The following is a 20,561-nucleotide window of genomic DNA, read 5'->3' on the forward strand; positions in this document are numbered from 1 at the left end:
GATGTACAGGGGTATACAGCCACTACATCTCTATTCACTAACTTAAGTTGCCTGCAGTTCCAGGTCGCGCCACATTTGTAAACAAACACTTTATTCACGCTGTACAGGCCCTTAAGCCCATGTGAATGAGGCCTAAGTGGTTCATCGGGGTACATTTGCAATTGGGGTACCATTCCAAATAAATTTTACCATAACACACTGCACCATAGTTCATGCTTTAACTTGCGTTCAGCTAATGCACAGTAAAACATGCATTATAACAATGTACAGATGCAAAATCAGTCATATTGTATGTGAGAACTCAAATGTAGAGCTTTAAGGACTTAGACACTCACTCTCTTCTTCCTTTAAAAGGCTTTTCTTGCCCACTTTTATTAAAAGAAAGTTTCAGAAAACACAAAACATAAGTTTTTCCTCACAGGGGTTTTCAGCATTTATCTTCCATCAAAGCAAATGAACATTAATCCTCTAGGCTTATTCATGTAGCACTCGTTCTCTGGCCTTACCCTTTGGGCTTTTGTCTGTCTCCCACAGACCATCTTCCTACACAACTCTGTGCACACCGCTAGCAGCCCCAGCTTCTCTGGCTCCCACCTCTCTCCTAGGTGGAGCTTTCCTGACTCCTGGGCAAAGACCTCCTGTCTGCCGGGGTGTAGCCCTGAACCATGGTCAGGTCACTACTAAGGCTGGCCATACACGATTCGAATCTTGGCCAGTTTAGCAGGAACCAGCTAGGATTCGAATTGTTTATGGGCAGGCTGACTGTACCAAGTTGATAGATCAATCAACTTGGGTACAACCAGCCTGGTGGATTCACTTGCAATTATTGCAGCCGCTAGCAATAATCACTGTCTTCTCCCAGGGCCCTGATCTTGGGTCAAAACCTCTTTCTGAGACCAGGCAGGGCAAAGCTTTGCCTCAGGTGAATGTAACCTTTGAAGCTGACACGCGTAAAAGTGAGTGGAAACATCAAAAACTTCTATGTGGAATGCAGAAAAAATCGAATTGTCCCCATGACAAGGCTATACCTTAAAAAACATATACTGTATTTTTTTAATGTACCATTTAAGTATAGTGCAATTTCTTTATGGTTTAAATTTGTACAACTTTTGTATATTTTGTCACCTAGATGACATAATTAAGCTTCAAAAAGAAGACTCTGATCCTCGGCCGTCCTCAAGCCAGGCTGGTCAGGAAGTAAGGACAAGAATAAATTTTAGAAACATGAGATTTTTTAGAGCTCCACCAAGAAATCAACAAGGTGTGTATTAAGTATAACTGCATCTTATGTGTATTCTAAATAAATAGTGCAATAGATTTGAAAATTTTTTAATTTTGCATTGAACTGCAGATTGCGTGATTCTCTGCAGATGAGACAAATTTGCCCATAATGTCAGGTGAAATGAAAATGTGTGGCTTAGCAAAGCAATTGATTTCTTGAGTTTTCCAGATCTGTCAAATCAATTTTCTGATCTCTGATGGATGATATACACAGTATATGTGCTGCTGGGGTCCTGGAGATGATAGGTCCTGGAGGTCAAAACAAGGGGCAGTATTTCCCATCCTGTCCTTCTCAGAATAAAATCTGCCCATCAGTAAAAATACACGGTGTGCATATTGCTGGATTTTTCATTTCTAACTTTGGCAGAACCATAAATGCTTAATCTATGCTTTATTTCTTAGGGCCTCTCAGATCAAAGCCTGGTTTTAAACAACAAAGATTTTCTCGTGTCAATACAAGAAATGCATCCTTTGGACCAGTTACACGGCAAAGAGCAACCTTCAATGGTGTGAGTCCACTTAACCGGCCCAACAAAAATACACCGGTAATTTAGTTCTGCTTTTCTTAGCTTTGGGAACACTAGCTCAGTTGATTTCAGATTCAGTATCTTAAGGTGTAACTATATTTTCCAAAAAAATCACACAAAAAGGGTGGTGGATGACTAAAGTTAACTCAGTATAAGTTTGCTGGCACTCTCGATAGCAGAGCTGTGACACAGGTCCAATTTACTATGCCTAGTTCTGGGCTGTGATTTGTCCTGGCAGCAACCATCTTGGAAAAGTTTTGAGCAGGGTCATTTTCAAAATGCAGTGGGCCTGTGTAGAAGAACATAAGTTGGGCCCAATGTGGACCTGCAAAAAGGGAGTATCATTTCCCACTTCAGCCACCTACACATGTACATCATTTAAGACCTCCACATCAGGGCTGTCTTTAACGTGGGGCAAAAGGGAAAACTGCCCCAGGCCCAGTCATTGTTGTGGAGCCCAAAGCAGCTGCCCTTTAAAGAGGAACTGCAGTCTGCTCACTTAATTTGTAATAAAAACATCATTGCCATTCTGAAGCTTCCCCCCAACCACTTTGCATATTATTTTATATAAACTGTGATTCTGTACTTGCCAAATATGCTGCAGAAATCTCTCTCCACTGAGTCTGGCCGCATTCATTTTAACTGTGGGCAGCTGAAGCTGCTACCTGTTCACTTCCTTGATTTATACAGACACACAGAGGCACACCTCCAGCTCTGCAGCCTTGCAGGTCTCATTGGCCTTCTTATGACCCACCCCCCTCCCACGCCGGAATAACTCTCACGAGAGTGAGAGAGAGAGCTGTGCATGATGTCATAAGCCTAGGCTAATGACCCGACAAGAAACAGGAAGTGAGCTGTATAAGGTATTTACTGGCAGAAAAAAAATGTTTTACTATCCAAAGTTAAAACAACAAGGGTAGAAGATTTAATAGATGAAAAAATGACTGAAGGTCCGCTTTAAAGTGGTTGTAAACCCTTTACAACCACTTTTTACTACAGGTAAGCCTATAATAAGGCTTACCTGTAGCTACCCTGGATATCTCCTAAACCTGTATGGTTTAGGAGATATTCCCTGTATCAGCATGTGCTGACGGCATCGGCACATGCGCACTGAAGCAACGGCATGTCGTGCCGTTGCTTCAGCTAGTATGCCGTTACCAGCAGTTCCCACGCACATGCACGGGAGTGACATCATTGCGGTTTCGGCCGATCACAGCGTCGGAGCCCGATATACCCAGAAGTAACCCTGGGAGCGATGTCGCCGGCCGGAGCGGTGTATGAGGACCGCTGCAGGGGCTTCGATCTAAGGTAAGTAATTCATAATAAGCTAGTATGCCTTTGTCTTGCAGTTTTGTTAGTGGGTTTACAACCACTTAAAGCCAGCACTGCACGCAAATTGGGGCCCAATCAGGGTCGGCTGGGAATCCTCAGGTCCAGGCGGATGCTGCTGGCAGTGCTGAGGAGTAAGTTTAACTGTAGTTTTGTTAGCAGCGGGCACCGGCATTTGCTGCCTGCCATGATCTCCACATTGTCAACTGATCATTGCAGCTGCTGCAGTTTTGCCCCCTGCTTCCCACCCAGCTGGCAGTCCTTGTCTTAGCATGGGTGCACACACTGTACTGTCACTGTGCTGTCTGCACTAATCCTGTTACTCATGATCTCACTCACACAAATCCTCTGAGTGCGATATTGAGAGACAGGATTCGGAGTGAACAGCTTTGTGTGCTGAGGCCGATGATTTTGTCTCGCCTCCTTGTGATCTATCCAGTCCCTACTGTGCCTGTCTTGGCAGCCTTGCCCATACTCCCTGATGTGCGCACACACACGCATACAATTTTATTTGAATGGGTTTGCGTTTGTTGAGTGGTAGCGCCCGCCAAATGCAACTGTGGGTATAATTCTTGCAGCAGTCACAAAGCAAAGCAATGTGGCTGCAGCATGTGTACACCCCCAGCTGCTGCCCTGTCAGCTAAGGGTTCATTCACCCCAGTGGCTGCATTATAACCTGCTGTGCAATATCAGTGCAGTGTAGACTGCAGTGCATTGTACTATTACTTTTTTTTTTAAAACAAACTTTATTGAAGTATCACACTGACATTTTATAAAGTTCAACTGCCTGCTGTGTGGTACGAGGTGGTGAATTTTCTTGCACTGTGCTGAAAAAAGTACTGCATGCACCACTGCAACACAGTGTGAACTGGACATACTACAGACAAGACATTTTTCCTTGTCATGCTGTGGGACTGTGCTGAAATAGCCACCCACCACAGTCCCACAGCATATGGTGTAAATATTCCTTAAAGGGGAGCAGTAAAACCACAGCTCAGCTGGATAGCTTTACTCCCCCAATCTCCCATGTGAAAGACTCCTGAAAAAATAAAAACACGGGTTGAAGAAAGTATGAGGAATGGTGGCTTATACATGTGCTTTTTGATTTATGGCATGTCCTGTTATTGTTTTAAAATCAATTTTATTGAAAGTACTAAGAAATATATGTTCAAATCTATCAACTATGTATACTTTATTTCTTGAAAATAGGTTTGTAAATTGGGGCAGGCTTGTAGGGGCCCCAGTGCATTACTTCCCCTGAGGCCCATGATGCTATTAAGATGGCCGTGCTCCCCATACCAACAAACAACCTTCAGTAATAAAGCGTGTGGACTGACAAAATGCTGGCTTTGGCCAGACTATGCTAACAAAGGGTATATTTCTTACTGTGGCTGCAGCATGTGTTCACCCTCAGCTGCTGCCTATGCAACAAAAGGGGGTAGAGGTTGAGGTTTTTAAGAATGCAAATGAACTGCAGGGTTTTACTGCTCCCCAACCTCACGTGTGAATGAGCCCTTGGATATTTGAGGTTATTATTGTATCTAATGACACCAATGCTAGGGATTAATATTGTGTCCACTGACAGCAATGTTGGGGGTTATTAATGCATTCACCGACACCAGTACTGAACCCCCGTAGATGCCACCCGGCCCATTTCACCATGGGTATACATGAAGAAAGGGACCCCAGCAGGCTCAGACAGGCTGATGCTGACATGGAATGGCTTGCCAGTACTTTTTTCACTTTCCCTTTCAGAACAGGAATCTTTTCTGATGGAAGCAAAACTGCTTTCTCTGGAGTGTTGAAGAATGCTCCCAGATATGTCATCTCTTGTGTAGGTGTGAGCTGACTTTTGGAATAATTGATTAGCCACCCGAACCTGCTCAGCGTGTCTAGGACCAATCGCACATGTATTTCTAGGTTCTTTTTGTGCTGGGATAAAATCAGGATCTGAAACTGCTGCAGGATAGGTGCATGGAGATATGTATCTTGGGTGTCTATAGAGACCATCCAATCCCCTGGTTGTACTGGTAGAATTACTGTGTTGAAGGATTCCATTTTGAATTGCTCTACATGGATGTATCTGTTCAACCTCTTCAGGTCCAACACGGGCCTCCAACCGCCCGACTTCTTGGGGACCAAAAAGACTGGGGAATAAAATCCTGAGCGTTTTAATTTTAAACACGCGTTTAGTATCTATTTGCTCCGTGTATCATCATCTTTTATATTTTACAAAAAAATGTGATTATGTATTGTGATTTTTTTCAAAAAATTTAAAAAAGTGTATTTTTTCCCAAAAAATTGTGTTTAAAAAAAAGCTGTGCAAATACCGTATGACAAAACAATTGCAAAACCAACCAATTTATTCTCTAGGGGCCTCTGCTTTGAAAAAAAATATAATGCTTGGGGGTCCTAACTAGTTTTCTAGCAAAAATACTGATTGTTACATGTAAACAAAAAGTGCCCCAGAGATGACCTGGAGCTGGTTAAGTGGTTATAGCAGAAAGTAAAAAATATTTTTTTTTTTTCCAAATTTTCGGTCTTTTTATGTTTATATCGCAAAAAAAAATTAAAAAACCCAGTGTTGATCAAATACCACCAAAAGAAAGCTCAATATGTGTGAAAATGTTTTAGAAATTTTGTTTGGGTACAGCGTTGCATGTTAAAGTAATGCAGTGCTGACTAGCAAAAAAAGGCTTGGTCATGAAGGGGGTAAAATCTTCCCGCAGCTGAAGTGGGAGAAATGCTTTAATCCAAATACAGGGGTTGATTTACTAAAGGCAAATAGACTGTACACTTTGCAAGTGCAGTTGGTCCAGAGCTTAATAAATGAGCAGAAGCTCTGCTGACTTCCCCAATCCAATCATGTGCAAGCAAAAATGCTGTTAATTTTTTTTATTTTCCTAGTACGTGATTGGGTATTCTTTGCAAAGAGAAGCTTTACCTCATTTACTAATCTCTGGAGCAACTGCACTTTGCAAAGTGTACAGTCTGTTTGCACTTGGTAAATCATATTTTCACAATAGAAAGGGCAACCACAGAACCTCCATTATCTTTGACTTGTTTAATTCGCAGCAATGGCTGTCTTTGCTTTTACAATGTTGACAGAGTTCTCAGAACTTGGGACAAGCACAATCACAGAAGGCAAGGCCGATCACAAAGAAGTATAGAGCATCACCTGTGCCTGTACAGATGATCACTAGGAGGTAAGTGGAAAAAAAAGTGGAATATCCAGCAGACAGCTAAGAACACTGTTGAAATGTATATTTGTGTGTGATTTTATCTGCCAAAGGATTCATAAAACTGTTAGGTAAATGTCATGATTTACACACATTTGTACAGGAAGGTGACACACTCTTTGTCAATTCAGCATTAAAAGTTTCCATGTCCAGCTTATTCAGTGGAAGAAGAATCAGCATAATCACCCCAGTCCTGTTAGCAGGAAACGTTCTGGAAGCAGTAAATGTAAAGCAGATGGAAACACTATTTCAGGCCATAGAGTGATCTCCCTGGCTGTGCAGTGTGGCAGATGTGTTGGAATCACAAGACTGGCTGTGCAGAAATAAACATCTTTTGGCAGTTTTAGTAATAAACATACATGTATTTAAACTGTAAAACATCAACTTTACAATTTAAATGTTGAAATAATATAAGAAAATAGCTTTAAGCCTAGGTTCACACTGACTGCGGGAATGAAACTGTGCGAGTTCAGTTCAATGTATTTCTTATAAAAAACCAGGGTACTCACATTTTGAGAAATAAAAACAGGCAGGCATATCAAAAGTTGCAATTCGTCATGGATAGCAGATGTTTCCAACTACAAAGATGGCCACATTCGGCATGTTACAGTGTCGTGACGTCAGAGCCCCACCCTACACGGCGTTTCGTCTAATAGGAAAGTCGGCAGGGGCTTGGTCAGAGCTCTTCATATCCTCTTTATATAAGAGGGAGGATGGGATAAGAACGCCCCTTCCCCCTGCACTCTAAGCCTCTCTTTCATCCACAGGAAGCCGAACCTCGTCATAACCGGATGTTTACACCACAGTTTAGACTTACATGGCTGTTTCCTCACGTGTTCGACCAAGAACGTGATTTATTTGATTACGTGCCCTTGCAGCCTATTTTATGTGGGTTGCACTATTCGCAAGTTGGAAACCAAGCTCAAGGAGCATTTGGCGAATATTTGCAAAGGTTTTTTGAACCATAGTTTATCCAAACATTACTCTTTGTGGCGTGATAAGAGCTTAAAGGGTACATCCTTTATGGCTATAGAGACGTTTGACCCTCATTGGAGGGGCAGCCATATTAGGCAAGAGATTTCAAAGATGGAGACCTGGTGAATTTTTTGTTTAAAATCTTATAGACCATTTGGCTTAAACATAGAATGGGATGTTAATGCCTTTATCAATTTAACAATAGCTGAATCCCTAGATTATTCTTCCATTTTTATATTTTTAATAATTTTTTTTGGTTAGGTTTTGTCCATGTAATATTTTTACATTTGCATTTTCTTTACTATCTGTTTCCAACCACTAGATGGCAGCATTGCTTTTATCTCATAGCCAGCCTTTGATAAGCTGTTTGCTAATTTTAGCAATTCATTTTCAATTTGTAGATGTTTTGATTACTTCCATTTTTATCTATTACGTTTGTTTCCAACTTGGCTCGGTTCTTTTTCTCCTACCCTCCCTTCAGAAAACGGATTAGTATATTTTATATATGTCTAATCTGGTCTCCCAAAACATGGCCGCCGTGGGTGTGTTTTAGCCACATAAGTCTAAACTGTGGTGTAAACATCTGGTTATGATGAGGTTCCGCTTCCTGTGGATGAGAGAGAGCCTTGGAGTGCAGGGGGAAGGGGCGTTCTTATCCCGCCCTCCCTCCTAAATAAAGAGCATATGAAGACCTCTGACCACGCCCCTGATGACATTCCTATTGGACGAAACACTGTGTAGGGTGGAGCTCTGACGTCACAATACTGTAACATGCCGACTGCGGCCATCTTTGTGGTTGGAAATATCTGCTATCCATGACGAATTGCAACTTTTGATATGCCTGTTTTTATTTCTCAAAATGTGAGTACCCTGGCTTTTTATAAGAAATAAATTTTCCTTGGTTTTTTATACTACACCATGAGGAGTTGCTTTCTTGTATCCTATGTATGTACCTATGAATTACCATTAAGTGGGACTACAAGATCCAGCCTTCTATGATCCAATTGAAGTGGTTACGTGGCGCTGTGAATATATCATGCTTGTTTGACCACCTGTAATTCAGTGGTCCATTTTCTTTGGTAAGAGGCCCGGTGTGTTGATGTTCGGTGGAGGATAATCTCATGTTCACCTTATTGTATCTCTGTCTACACCGTGGGTGGTTCCAGTATTTGCCCTGAACAACACTATGGACTCTTATTTTATAATTTGATGCTTCTAGCGCTGCATATACCTAACCTTTATACTTCAATCAAACATAAAGGAAACCTGTCACAAAGCTATAGCTCTCTCTGAATACTTCTATGAAGCAGTAATTTCCTGTTGCCTTCTGTCTCCTTGGCTGCATGCATATTACAGGACACCAAGGCTAATTTTATGTGTTTTTACTATAAAGTGATGTAACTATCCTAGCACTAGAGTATGGGTTGGTAATTTAAAGGATAAGTTCACCTTCGAGAACATATTACCTATCTCTATGGTGGAACATGTAACGTGTGCTATTTTTCTATTTTATGTTCCCAATGCTGCAGTCGCTGTGCGATTCCATCACACACACCCCCGCCCACACAGCCGCGTCATCCATTCACAAAGTTCTGTATGTGAATGAACTACAAGCCTCAACATGCTTTGTGGTTGTCAGCTGGTAGTTCTCAATGAACTACCATGGAGCTGTGGAGCGCCATAGTAGTTCATTGATTCTTCTTGTCAGATTATATCTGCTTGCCCGTATGGGATGTATGAGCACACAGATACTCTGACAGATCTGGAGGAGACCTGCATGGCACCAGTAATCTGCTGATCGCTGGTGCAATGCTTTACAGGCCCAAAAATTACAAAAAAAAAAAAATGCACATTTTTTTACCTGCAAAAAAATGTGCATTTATTATTTTTTTTTCTAAAAAATGAACTTATCCTTTAAGTGACTTTTTTGCTTTAGGGCCGCATACACACAAACTTCTTGGGCTATAGAACACACAGTTTGGGCCTACTACCTTGCCCCTTGCGTAAGCATGCACCAGCATATGGAATTATACCCCTCAACTCAGACTGTCTAAGACAAGAAAAAAATCTGCTGACGATGACCCCACTGTACCCAAATGCTGGTTGTTCAGAACACTGCTGTTTTGGCAATTTATACATTTCTTTGGGACCATTACAATGTTGAATGTGTGGGAGGTAAGAGAGACTGGAAAGCTTTGATACTATCATTAAGTGCAATAACTTTCCCTGATCAGAGTGGCCTGACAATCAGGTAGAGTGGATGCATTGAAAGCTTTGTACAAGCCCCTCTAGATTTCAGCTTTAACGTAAAAGAGGTATTTTTACTAATGGCTGATTTCATAGTAAGCTTTTGGGACTGATATCTAGCTTTGTGACTATGTACTACTTCCTTTTAAATGTTGCCATTTAAACTGCCTCACAGACACAATCGACCTACTGAATATTTCTTATGCTAGTTTCCATTTTCTGCACTTGCTTTTTTAGCCACGAAATGCACAGGGCTGAAGACTCTTCCTCTAATTGGACAATGCTGGGAGCCTTAGTGACCAATCACCAAGCACCAGTTATATGCTTCTGTTTTTAAAAATGAATTGCAAAATGGAAGTTGTATCTAGGTGGAAGCCATTTCACCTATTGTTCTAAACTGTATGTTCAAAAGTATATAAATATTACCTTAAAAAAACCCTGATGCCATAGTATCCAGGTAGTACAGCATGCAGGAAAGGTTTGGTTATTTTGGTGTCGCTGATGTTATGGTAAAGGCTGTTATAGCGAAAACGCAGAACATTTAAATAAAGCACAATTTAGCATAATCTCCAATTGTGACTAGCAAGTAATAATGATAATGTTTATTACAGCAGAAACAACTTACAAAACAGAGCACAACAGTTTAGAACTGGTCAAGGCCAACAAAGAAGAAATCCAGTTAATGAAAACAGAAGAGTAAGTAGCGCTGATATAGGAAATTGATGTATGAATTCAAATGCAAAATGTCTGATGAGATCTTCATATTTAAGTTGAACGACAAGCAAACAATTAAATACACAGTTACAACATTTATATCAAAGCAGTTTTTCAGACAAACAATTTATTTCCTGGTTTCTGCATGACAGCATACTAGGAGTAAAGCTCCTCCCCTATCCTCACCTACAGGACCAGGTAAATCCTATGAAAAAGTAAGAGAGAAACCCTGTAGCATTCAGCTATCACAAAAAAAGAGATGGGTAAGTGACCGTTTGGTTGAGCAGTTCAGGAAAGCAGTGCTAAAGCTAAAAGCTTTGTGTGTGTGTACCCACAGTGGGACCTTATAACAATCCTTGAAGTCCTCTCGTGACCCCTTCGCTCTCACAGAAGACGAATACCTATGGGGCATTACACTAAAGGCAGTTTTTAGTGGCCATTACTTCAGGGGAAGAGTTTCAGTGCTTCAAGTGCTGGTCACCACAGAGCCTTAGGCCTTAGGCCAGCAGGCACTGGCTGAGATTCAAACCATGTATGGTTAGGTTGAATGTACCCAAGCTGATCAATCAACTTGGATACAACCAGCCTGTTGGAATTTACATACGATTATTGGTAGCGGCTGGTACAGCCGCTTTCAATAATCACTGTGTTCTCCCAGCGGCGATGTCTTCCCCTGCTCCCCCGCCTGGAGAATACAATGGCTCGGCAGGAGGGATTCCCCTGTCAACACTGTCTGCCCTTGGTTGCAGGAAATAAGTTCGCTCCATGTCTGGCCTGCCTTATCTCCTGTTCTTTCCAAACAGAGTAGTGCTCTGACCACTCCAGCACTTTATTCCCAAGGGGGCCTTGGTCTTTCATCTGACAAATGAATGGATGCTTCCACAGAAAGCTTAGTTCATTATAAACTTGGCATGCCCCAAAACTCTAAAAGCATACCTTCAAGGCACCTACTTTATTCAGAACCTTCGATGGACTGAAAGAAGCATTAATTAAGCACTCTGTCATCCTGGATCATCAAGACTGTCCAGGGGGCTTACAAGTCTTTTGGGCAGGAGCCTCCAGCAGTGGTTAGAGCTAATTTGACAAGATTTATCTTGACCTTGAGGGCAGCACACACAAGGGTCCCCTTAGAGACTCTTTGCAGAGCATCTAGTAGGTTATGGCATTACACCTTCCACAGGCACTGCAACATAGATCTCCAGGATCTCACCACGGTTGACTTTGGCAGAAGAGTTGTTCAGGCTTCCATGTCTTGTGCTAATAAGATTTATCTTTTTCAGCATCACCCTCCCTATTAGTTAGGTATGTATCACTAGTAGGTTGCCATGTGAGCACCATGAAACTTTAATATTGTATCATAAACCATAATTTTCTATGGCAGTATGAACAGTGGACTCAGTGTATTGATCTACACTCAGTTCTGGTATAGTTATACAGAATGCTACGGATCTCTTTATCACTTTTCTATAGATTTTAACTGCTCCTGTAGGTAAGGATGGGAGCAAAGCTCTATCACTGGTATGCTGCCATGAATAGGCACCAGGAAAGGAAAATTTATGGTAAGCATTGGATGCAATTATCTACAATTTCTGCCTGTCCAGCCCTGAGACTTAAGCCCCTTTTCGGGTCAGTTTTTCAGGTGGACCTGATCGGACCATACTTTACTTTCTATGACACCCGTCGGCATTTGATCCGATTCTGTCCACTAAAAACAGACAGATGGAGATCCGTTCCCTCTCCGTCCGGTGGATTAGATGACAGTTGGATGAAAATGGACAGGCTGTCCAATTCCATCCGACAGCCCCACAGCCCCATAGCCCCATAGTGAACAGCGGGTTGTGTTCGTGTCCACTCTGTTTCAGGAGAGATCCCCTGCTGAGTGGGCTGATCTGCTGGTGGACTCTGCCAGTGTGAAGGGGACCTTACACATCCTCACCAGAATGGTGACTTTTTTTTGTGATGCAGTTAAGCAATAAAGCTGTGCATCTCCATGCCCCCAGCATGTGATTAGACAGTGAAGGAGCAGCAGCAGTTCACCTATGTGATAACACTGCTCTCTCTTCCTATCAGCATATTCATTTTATCACCTGAGCCTGCAACAAAGTTTATTCACTTCTAGTCCTGCTCCCCCCTCTCCAAATGAGCATGTGTTACCCCAATGCATAGATACAAGCCTTAAAATGGTTGTAAACCTTTACACACCAATTTTCCTTACAGGTAAGCCTATAATAAGGCTTACCTGTAAGTACTGGAAATTGCAGGTTTAGGAGATATTTGCCATATAGGCTTGCGCTGACATCATCGGTGCATGCGCACTGAAGAAAGGGCACAGTCATGCCGTTTCTGAAAGGCCCATGCTGTGACCGTCAGCTCCTGCGTGGGAGTGATGTCACGTGACTCCGGCCAGGCCCCGGAAGGAAGAGGTTTGAAGATGAATGCGGGGACATAGGGGACAATGGAGACTTTGCAGGGGAAAGAAGAGGAAGTAAAACCCATCAGGGTTTACTTTCTCTTTAAGCAGGCCATACATTATGCAATTTTCGTTCCTTCCATCATGGGTGGAAGGAAAGAAAATTGCTTGATTTGCCCATCAACACAGTCAGTGTTGATGGTGGAATCCCTCCCACAGTGCTATTGTGTTTCTGTCTATAGCTGCCAGCACTTATTGTTTGGGAAAAACCTGACAGTCTGATTGTACACAAGTTGGTCAATGGATTGACTTGTGTAAACCAGTGTGCCCATACATGGATCCAAATTCAGCCAGTCCCTGCTGAACCAGCCCAATTTCGATCCATGTATGGGCACATTTAAAGTGGTTGTAAAGCCTCAAGGTTTTTCACCTAATGCATTCCCCCCAGAACCCCCCTTTTTCTTACCTGAGCCTGATCTGATCCAGCAATGTGCCCAAGCACAGCAGCTCCGTGGGTGCACACAATGAAGAGAAGGGGTCTGGAGCACCGGCAAGGCACCCCAGAAGAAGAGAATTGGTGCTGTTCTGTGCAAAACGATTGCACAGAGCAGGTAAGTATAGGCATGCTTGTTGTTTTTATTTAAAAAAAAAATGGGGGTTTACAAGCCCTTTATTGTAAAATTAAATGATTCAAAATAAGATTAAAGTGTAAAACTATCCCTATAGTAATCAGTAATCCATTATAAAATATTAAATATTTACTTGTAAAATCTTACCCCAGTGCGCAAAATATCCAGTACTTCTGTTTTTCTGTATGCATGCTTGAGCCCTGGGTACATGTTCCAGATCCATCATGTGATTTTTTTTTCCTTTCCAATGGTTTTTTATATTGGTTTTGCACAGAGAACAGAGTACAAACAATGTTTTGCATCATGTGATTTGACGTCACAGACTACATATCCCTGTGACCAAAGTGTCCTGGCACAAGGGCACATAAGTGAAATAAGGGTATGACATTTTAGATGGACACTCCTGCCATATGGCCAGTTTTTTAAAAAATTGGAATTCATAGACCTTTTTCAGCACAGAATTAGTAATCAAGTGAATTAGTGGTATAGCTAGTATTGGTTACCTTACTGAAATATAAACCTTTTTATGTTGTCTGCTTCCAGCTAACACAGCAGTTCAAGATGAACCGTGGTAAAAGGCAGCTAAACACCAGAAGGTTTGTCCTTATATGTCTATATGTACAGTATGTATGGATCTGCTACAGTATATGTAGTGTGTTTATGTATGTATAGAGTGTATTTGCATGTATGTGTATATGTTAAATTTAACAAATAGAAATTGAGATGTTTCATATATTTTTTTGACAGGTGGCAGAACGATGAGGGCTTTGGAACAACTCTAACAGTATCTGTCCCTAACCCTAAAGCAAATCGAGGTTCACAGTGAGTATGATTTTATCACTTTTATTTTAGGAAGAAATCTGTATGAAATGAATTAGTTAGTGAGTTAGAGGATTGCGAATACCCTAAAATATCAGCTGGTCTACTGTGGTTTTTTTTTTTAGTTTTTTTTTTCTTTGGAAATAAAAATATTTGTCCCCCTCCTGTATACTAGGCATACAAGTTAGTATTTCCAAACAAGTGGGCTGTGGCAGTATACATTTAGGGGACCTGCTCACTCGCACACCTGTCAAATTAGGACAAGCGGCTGTGTCTGTGCAGCCGCTGTGTCCCCACACACTTACATTGGCCGCACACAGCACCTGGCGGCTCAAGTCAGATATACAAACAGGCCATTCATGGTCTACAAGAATCAGCACCTTTGTGCATGAAGAGTTTTTTTTTTAATAAGTTAAACCACAGCATATGTAGGAATCTCCCAGAATACTGAACTCAATACTGCAAATAAGTTCAAGGAGATTTGTGCATTCTGAGTTTGTAAAACACAAATAAAAGTGTAAATTGGTGAATGTGGGGGTTTCTTCATTATTTGTAATACAATTTCATAAAGAAACATTTATAATTTATTAATATAGGAATATAAATATTATATATATATATATATATATATATATATATATATATAGTATCTAACAAAAGTGAGTACACCCAGAGGCGTAACTAGAACCTTCAGGGCCCCGGTGCAAGAAACAATGATGGGCCCCCCCCCTTCCATCCGAGCTCCAGGCTTCCAATTTTGGGAGGGTATCCATGGACATCCTCCCAAAATCATGCTTCCCGCATGCCCCCTGGGACGTCCATCCATGCCACCTATCGGTACCCTTCAATACTGCCCATCAGTGCCCATCAATACTGCCTTAGTTCTGCCTATCAGTGTTCCTCAGTGCCCATCCGTGCAGCCTATGAGTTCTGCCTATCAGTGCTCATCAATGACCATCAATGCCTCCTATCAGTGCAGCCTATCAGTGCCCCCCTTTCAGTGCTCATCAGTGCCTCCTATCAGTGCCCCTATCAGTGCCTTCTTAGTGCCCCCTATCAGTGCCTCCCTTCAGTGCTCATCAGTAAATCCCATTGGTGCCTCCCATCGGTGCCCCCTATCAATGCTCATCAGTAAATCCTATCAGTGCCTCCCATCGGTGCCCCCTATCTGTGCCCCCTAGTGCCTTCTCAGTGCCCCCCATCAGTGCCTCCTATCATTGCCCACCAGTGCCTCCCATCAGTGCCCCCTATCAGTGCCCCCTATCAGTGCCTCCCTTCAGTGCCCATTATTAAATCCTGTTAGCGCCTCCCATCGGTGTCCCCTATAAGTGCCTCCCATCGGTGTCCCCTATCAGTGCCTCCCATCGGTGTCCCCTATCAGTGCCTCCCATCGGTGTACCCTATCAGTGCCTCTCCTTCAGTGCTCATCAGTAAATCTTATCAGTGCCCCCTATCAGTGCCCATCAGAGTCCTCTGTCTTCTCAGGACAGCATGGCTCTGAGCGGAGAGCGTGTCTCTCCAGTGGCATCACTAGGGTTGGTGTCACCCGGTGAGGAAAAAATTGGTGTCACCCCCCTCCACCAACTATAGCTCCCCCTCAGTACAGACCCCCCTCCACTAACTGCAGACCCCCCTCTCAGTATAGACCCCCCACTAAGTACAGACCCCCCTCTCGCAGTATAGCTCCTCCTCACTAAGTACAGACCCCATCCATCAGTATAGCCCCCCTCATTGCAGACCCCCAGCTATCAGTATAGCCCCCCTCTATCAGCATAGACTCCCATCTATCAGTATAGACCCCTCTCAGTGCAGACCCTCATCTATCAGTATAGACCCCCCTCTATCACTATAGACCCCAGTGTAGACCCCCCTCCATCATTGCAGACCCCCCTCCATCAGTGCAGACCTCCCCTCCCTCATTGCAGACCCCCCCTCCATCAGTTCACACCCCCCTCAGTACAGACCCCCCTCCATCAGTGCAGGCCCCCCACAATGCAGACCACCCCCCCTCCATCAGTGCAGACCCCCCTCATTGCAGACCATCCCCCTCCATCAGCACACACCCCCCCTCAGTGCAGACCCCCTCCTCATCAATGCAGACCCCCCTCAGTGCAGACCCCCACCCCATCAATGCAGACCCCCCTGAGTGCAGACCCCCACCTCATCAATGCAGACCCCCCTCAGTGCAGACCCCCACCTCATCAATGCAGACCCCCCCTCAGTGCAGACCCCCACCCTATCAATGCAGACCCCCCCTCAGTGCAGACCCCCACCTCATCAATGCAGACCCCCCTCAGTGCAGACCCCCACCCCATCAATGCAGACCCCCCTCAGTGCAGACCCCCACCTCATCAATGCAGACCCCCTCAGTGCAGACCCCCACCCCATCAATGCAGAACACCTCTCAGTGCAGACCACCGTCCCTCCATCAGTGCAGACCCCCCTTCCCATAGTGTTCCCCCCCAGCACATGTCTATTTGAATACAAATTTACAGACCTCAGAACAGCGCAGGATAGGCACACCGGCATGTGTCCCTCGGACTCCTCCTCCTCCCCCTCCGTAACCAGAGAGGAGAGGGAGGCGGCTTCAGTCCGCTCCGCTGTACGCCTGTGTGTCTCTCATCTAACAGCAGCAGAGACACCGGCATTGTTTGTTTTATTTCCCTGCTCTCCGTGTGTCCTCTCTCTCGCACGGCATGACAGAGGACACACAGCTGATATCCCCCCTCCCCTCTTTGTGCTCCACGGGCAGTCAAGTGTGAAGCTAAGGAGCTCACATTTCCTGCGGAGCATACAGGAGAGGGGAGGGGGGAGATCAGCTGTGTGTCCTCTGTCATGCCGTGCGAGAGAGAGGACACACGGAGAGCAGGGAAATAACACAAACAATGCCGGTGTCTCTGCTGCTGTTAGATGAGAGACACGCTCAGCCTCAGAGCGCTGTGAAGAGCAACCCCGCTGGGCCCCCCCCCCACAGTGGCGGAATGCCGGGCCCCGTCGCAAGTGCGACTGTAATTCCGCCACTGAGTACACCCCTCACATTTTTGTAAATGTTTTATCTTTTTTGACAACACTGAAGAAATGACACTTTGCTACAATGTAAAGTAGTGAGTGTATAGCTTGTATAACAGTGTGAATTTGCTGTCCCCTTAAAATAACTCAACACACAGCCATTAATGTCTAAACCGCTGGCAACAAACGTGAGTACACCCCTAAGTGAAAATGTCCAAATTTGGGCCAATTAGCCATTTTCCCTCCCCGGTGTCATGTGACTCGTTAGTGTTATAAGGTCTCAGGTGTGAATGGGGAGCAGGTGTGTTAAATTTGGCGTTATCGCCCTCACTCTCTCACACTGGTCACTGGAAGTTCAACATGGCACCTCATGACAAAGAACTTTCTGAGGATCTGAAAAAAAAATTGTTGCTCTACGTAAAGATGGCCTAGGTTATAAGAAGATTGCCAAGGCCCTAAAACTGAGCTGCAGCACGGTGGCCAAGACCATACAGCAGTTTAGCAGGACAGGTTCCACTCAGAACAGGCCTCGCCAAGGTTGACCAAAGGAGTTGAGTGCACGTTCTCAGTGTCATATCCAGAAAGTTGTCTTTGGGAAATATACGTATGAGTGCTGACAGCATTGCTGCAGAGGTTGAAGGGGTGGGGGTGGTCAGCCTGTCAGTGCTCAGACCACACGCTGCACACTGCATCAAAAAAGATAAACATATTTGGTTCAGATGGTGTCAAGCGTGTGTGGCGGCAATCAGGTGAGGAGTACAAAGACAAGTGTGTCTTGCCTATAGTCAAGCATGGTGGTGGGAGTGTCATGGTCTGGGGCTGCATGAGTGCTGCCGGCACTGGGGAGCTACAGTTCATTGAGGGAGCCATAAATGCCAACATGTACTGTGACATACTGAAGCAGAGCGTGATCCTCTCCCTTCAGAGACTGGCCGCAGGGCAATATTCCAACATGATAATGACCCCAAACACTCCTTCAAGAGACCACTGCCTTGCTAAAGAAACTGAGGGTAAAGGTGATGGACTGGCCAAGCATGTCTCCAGACCTAAACCCTATTGAGCATCTGTGAGGCATCCTCAAATGGAAGGTGGAGGAGTACAAGGTCTCAACATCCACCAGTTCCGTGATGTCTTCATGGAGGAGTGGAAGAGGACTCCAGTGGCAACCTGTGAAGCCCTGGTGAACTCCATGCCCAAGAGGGTTAAGGCAGTGCTGGAAAATAATGGTGGCCACACAAAATATCGACACTTTGGGCCCAATTTGGACATTTTCACTCAGGGGTGTACTCACTTTTGTTGCCAGCGGTTTAGATATTAATGGGTGTATGTTGAGTTATTTTGAGGGGACAGCAAATTTACACTGTTATACAAGCTATACACTCACTACATTGTAGCAAAGTGTCATTTGTTCAATGTTGTCACATGAAAAGATATAATAAAATATTTACAAAAATGTGAGGGGTGTACTCACTTTTGTGAGATACTGTATATAACAACTTTTTGAGATGGGAATGAGGGACACCTACTAGCAAAATTATGTAGGCATAGGACACGCCCCCTACCACACCCCTTTAAAGGAGAATTAACAACAAAAAAAATAGTTAAACCCACAAGGGCTTTTTTGTTTAATTGCTATTATTCCTTTATATTGGCTTTTAAAAATTTACAAATGCAGCAATTTAGAAATTGAATGAAAGGTTTAACACCGGTAAACACTTTTTGAAAAATAAATAGTGCATTTAATATACAACTATATAAATCAGATCAAAATAAGGGACAAATAAGGAGGAAAGAGGGACAGAAGGACATTGCTCCAAAACAGGGACAGCCCCTCGAAATCAGGGACAGTTGGGGGCTATGTATATATAATACTTTGTGCTACAGTAAATAGATCTGGACAGGATTCAGCAATTGACACCCACCCCAGAGTCCGCACTGGTAGGGGGAGAGTGATTATTGCCCTGCAGCACTTTGCTAGTATTTCAAAGAAGGACCATGATGTTTTTTTGGGTCCTTGCAGCTTCTGCCCACTACTAAAAGAGATAAGGTGGGTATCAGCATAGGAAGAAGCCAGCATTCTTATATATTTGTTTTGTTTGTCTGCATCCTACTAACTGAAGCCAATTTTTTTTTTATTGTGATCTAGATAGAGCAAGGAAGTGTTAGATACTCTCAGGTTTTTTATTGCTGTCTGTGTCCCTATTAGGGATATTTCCATTCATTTTCTGTCAGGGCGGTATGTGCTGAAAAGCCTCTCCAAAAGAGGACACAAAAATAGAAAAATGCATTTTTCTTAGAACTGGGAACAGTTAGAAATTTTGACCAATTTTTTTTTCTCAGTGTGTCTTCCTGTCCCAATGACAGCCACTCCCCCCATTTTGTATATGGGTGTCACAGGGACAGGAGTTGAGGGAAAATTTTCCTGTTGGGGTTACAGATGCAATTAAAAACCTGACCTGAATTTACTAAATAGGAAAAACTGCATATACAACTGTAAAATACACAATACAACACAAGAAATAAAGAAAAAGAATTCCAAAAAGGGAAAACCTGTGGTCGGACTTTAAAGGCACAACAAACAGTAGAAATATACAAAAATATTAGCATTTGTTGAAATATGTATATAATACAAACAACAGGAACATGAAAGAAACCTTGCTAAAAATCATATATACAAAAAACAATCTATATATGATATGAGCCCTAATGCTTCTACGCATTTCGTTGTACACTTCTTCAGGACACATTTGAGGTTCAGTAGTTGCAAAGAAGAGAAAGGTGTCTCACTATCTTGCAAAAGGAATCACATATTAATCGATCAGTGATCGACAAAGTAATTTCAAACAAAAATAAAAAAGCAAGGTGGCACAATGAGGTCAGAGCGAATCACCAGGCAAACAACACCCAGGAACCACCTGTGAATCAATGATCATGAGTGTCTAGGTATGATACTTTCAAACAGGGGATGCCGTATCAAAGTGAATATTCATAGAAGACCGGATATAATCATAGATTGTTCATTTCAGAAAATATAGAAATCCCTCAGTCAGAGGTAGCCACAGACTAAGAAATTTGGCCATATATCAAAAGTAATGAATCCAGATCTGAGCTGTTATCATCCAAGATAGATAAAGATATAGCAATGTAACGAAAATCCCCGGGGAGAGAGCAGGACACTCTTAAAGATTTTTGTATCGATTTTGATATATGGCCACATTTCTTAGTCTGTGGCTACTTCTGACTGAGGGATTCCTATATTTTCTGATACGAACAATCTATGATTATATCAGGTCTTCTATGAATATTCACTTTGATGCGGCATCCCCTGTTTGAAAGTATCATACCTAGACACTCGTGATCATTGATTCACAGGTGGTTCCTG

The 20,561-nt window shown here is 43.2% G+C and overlaps 1 protein-coding gene across 2 annotated transcripts in view; it reads left to right on the plus strand.

The window, feature by feature from the left end:
• The window catches only part of LOC141107991 (UAP56-interacting factor-like), a 113,316-nt gene that overhangs the window by 75,551 nt on the left and 17,204 nt on the right, over positions 1-20,561 (plus strand). The window contains exons 2-7 of one of the 2 annotated variants that reach the window (XM_073599131.1): positions 1,130-1,261; positions 1,684-1,826; positions 6,246-6,343; positions 10,213-10,294; positions 13,895-13,947; positions 14,099-14,173. In XM_073599131.1, the coding sequence (XP_073455232.1) occupies positions 1,130-1,261; positions 1,684-1,826; positions 6,246-6,343; positions 10,213-10,294; positions 13,895-13,947; positions 14,099-14,173 (583 nt within the window). Of the gene's footprint in view, positions 1-1,129; positions 1,262-1,683; positions 1,827-6,245; positions 6,344-10,209; positions 10,295-13,894; positions 13,948-14,098; positions 14,174-20,561 lie in introns of both variants that reach the window. The other variant, XM_073599130.1, reaches the window with a different exon arrangement.

Source organism: Aquarana catesbeiana, linkage group LG09 (genome assembly GCF_042186555.1).
Source record: "Aquarana catesbeiana isolate 2022-GZ linkage group LG09, ASM4218655v1, whole genome shotgun sequence".
NCBI lineage: Eukaryota > Metazoa > Chordata > Amphibia > Anura > Ranidae > Aquarana > Aquarana catesbeiana.